Source organism: Gossypium hirsutum, chromosome D01, assembly GCF_007990345.1.
Source record: "Gossypium hirsutum isolate 1008001.06 chromosome D01, Gossypium_hirsutum_v2.1, whole genome shotgun sequence".
Classification (NCBI taxonomy): domain Eukaryota; kingdom Viridiplantae; phylum Streptophyta; class Magnoliopsida; order Malvales; family Malvaceae; genus Gossypium; species Gossypium hirsutum.
Window position 1 is genome coordinate 63,865,512 of NC_053437.1, and position 2,688 is coordinate 63,868,199.

The following is a 2,688-nucleotide window of genomic DNA, read 5'->3' on the forward strand; positions in this document are numbered from 1 at the left end:
TTAATAAAAATTCCTTTTATAATTACTATAATTCTTTTTGGTACATCTTTTAATTACTACAATAATCATCATCATCATCATCTTCTTCTTCTTCTTCTTCTTCTTCTTCTTCTTCTTCTTCTTCTTCTTCTTCTTCTTCTTCTTCTTCTTCTTCTTCTTCTTCTTCTTCTTCACCAATATATTATTTACCTTCTCTTGTTCTTACTCCCCAATAACAAGGTGAAATAAAACAAAACCCTAAAAAAAAATCCCCACCCAACAATAATCCACAAACAATCCCATTTACTTATATCACTAATCCCCTGTTGCACCAACAAATCTTTACCCGTGGTCACGCAAGTCGAGCCACTAATATTCACACCCAAAACGCTACTCATGCTTTCCAACAACTTTAACTTCATCGCCTCCGACGCCGTCCCCAGCGGCGAACCGTCGAACATTTGAACTCCCCGTACGAAACACTTGTTTGGGTCATCAAATTCATTCCTCAAAACACCTTCGTATGGGTATTTCACCAACGAGATGTAATGGAACCATAACCAGTATAAAGGGATTCGATTCTTTGATATGAAGAAGCCACTGAAAAGGAGGAAATAAGCTAAAATGGCGACGACGATGGTGAAACCCAACATCACGTGAGGGACTATACCGGAAAGGAAGGTGACGAATGAACTACCTGCCCAGAATGAAGCGAGGATTGTTAAGAAAAAAAAGAAAAATCCGGCGGAACCACCGGCGAGTCCAACGGAGAAGAAAGTTGTTCCGGCGAAAGTGATTGAGAGGATTAATAGAGATGGGATTGAAATTAAGGATTGAGCTAAAACGTATGATGATCGACGGTAAGCATTGTAAGCTGTTTCTCTCATGAAAATGTATTTTTCTTGAAGAAAAACTGGGATTGCTTCAGCACAAGTGTAGAATGTAGTCGACATGGCGAAAGCGAAGAACCCTAATCGTTCTTGAATCCCTTTTGGTGAATCATCGAGTTGCCAAAACATGGTGGCTAATATAAACCCAGTTATAAGAACAGCACCTAATCGAATTGCAAACAATTCAGGCATTCTCTTTGAATTTGTAATCGATCTTTTGGCAATCACTATGATTTCAATCCAAAATGGGTTTGCAAAATCTGGTAAACTGGATTCATTCGTTGCACCAGAAACTAACTTTCCTCTTGAAATGCTTGCAATAATGGCTTCTTTGAGAGAAAAATTTGGTTTTCTCGTGATTATAGTTCTGGGTTTTCTTCTAGCTTGCCATTGTTTGTTGAATTCAACTAAAGCTTTCGTTCCACCATGGCTGTTTTCTTCGAGTTCTCGAATCAAATCAAGAGCGAACTCAGTCTTGTTCTCGTTTTCAGGAATCGGATGACCGAACTCAGTGAAGAAACGAGGTAAACTCGATGGTGAACCATTGTAAACTGTGTTTCCACGTGAAAGGAAAATCAAACGATCCAGTAAGTTCATTATTCGATAACTCGGTTGATGAATCGACATTATCACAATGCTACCACTTTGGGCTATTCGTTGTAATACCTTAACCACCATGAAAGCACTCGTTGAATCCAAACCCGAAGTTGGTTCATCGAGAAACAAGACAATGGGGTCATGGATTATGTCCGTCCCGATCGAAACCCGTCGTCTTTCACCGCCGGAGACCCCTCTATGCCCTTCATCACCAATCACCGTTTGGGCCGCTTTTCTTAACCCGAGTTGATCGATCAATGCCTGGACTCTAGCTTTCTTCTTCTTCTTCGAAAGTGATCGAGGTAACCGGAACTCCGCCGAGAACATAAGTGTTTCCTCGACGGTAAGCATCGGAAAAAGAAGATCATCTTGCATAACATAAGCTGAAATCACCCTTAAAAGCTTCGATTCCAATGTCTCACCATTCAAAGTTATAGAACCCTTTAAACTCTCTTTCGAAATCCGGTTCGCAAGTGCATCAATCAATGTGGATTTACCCGACCCACTTGCACCAAGAACCGCCATTATTTCACCTTCGCGAGCTTCCCCCGAGATATTATTCAACAAGACCTTACTGTTTTCAACCTTCTTCCCCCATTTCTTTCGAACTTTAACACTGTAACTCAAGTTAGTGAAAGAAAGACCGAAAGGGTTGGACAATGGTAGTGAAGTACAACTGAAACCGACATCGACGACTCGGTTATCGGCCGGAGTATTGTTGCCGGAAACATCACTATGGGCATCATCTACACGCATTAGAAGCTCAGCTAGTGTAGAATTAGATTTTTTGGGGTGTTTTTGGAGCTCCATTTGTTGGGAAGTATTGTTGAAAAGTGGGAGCTTCATTTGGTTACTTTTTAACATCTAACCCCTGGCGTAATGTATATAGTAGGTGAAAGAAAAGTTGCTCAATATCCTTCACCATTTACCAAGTCTTCATCTTTCAAACAATTATATATATATACACACTCACACCTCCATCAAAATGTTGCAAAATTAAAAGGGTTTTTAGTAATTTTATATTTAAATGTGGACCCGATTAATAGGTGAAATCAACTTATTCAAGCATTTAATAATGGTATATATATGCATGTACATTTCCACGAAAGATATCTTAATAATTCAGACATTAAAATTTATCAATATAATTATATTTATTATACATATAAAGTTTCAGATCAATTCGGTATCTTTATTTAATAGTTGAAAGTTTTTTATATTA

The 2,688-nt window shown here is 38.7% G+C and overlaps 1 protein-coding gene across 1 annotated transcript; it reads right to left on the reverse strand.

Annotated features, from left to right (window-relative positions):
• LOC107905261 (ABC transporter G family member 20) lies at positions 1-2,411 on the reverse strand. Its single transcript, XM_016831863.2, has one exon. The coding sequence runs from the start codon at positions 2,328-2,330 to the stop codon at positions 186-188; it is 2,145 nt and encodes a 714-aa protein (XP_016687352.1). The 5' UTR covers positions 2,331-2,411; the 3' UTR covers positions 1-185.
• Between the last annotated feature and the right edge of the window lie 277 nt (positions 2,412-2,688).

Excerpts from the sequence above, each read along its gene's own strand:
- LOC107905261 (XM_016831863.2), bottom strand. The coding sequence starts at position 2,330 with ATGTTAAAAAGTAACCAAATGAAGCTCCCACTTTTCAACAATACTTCC.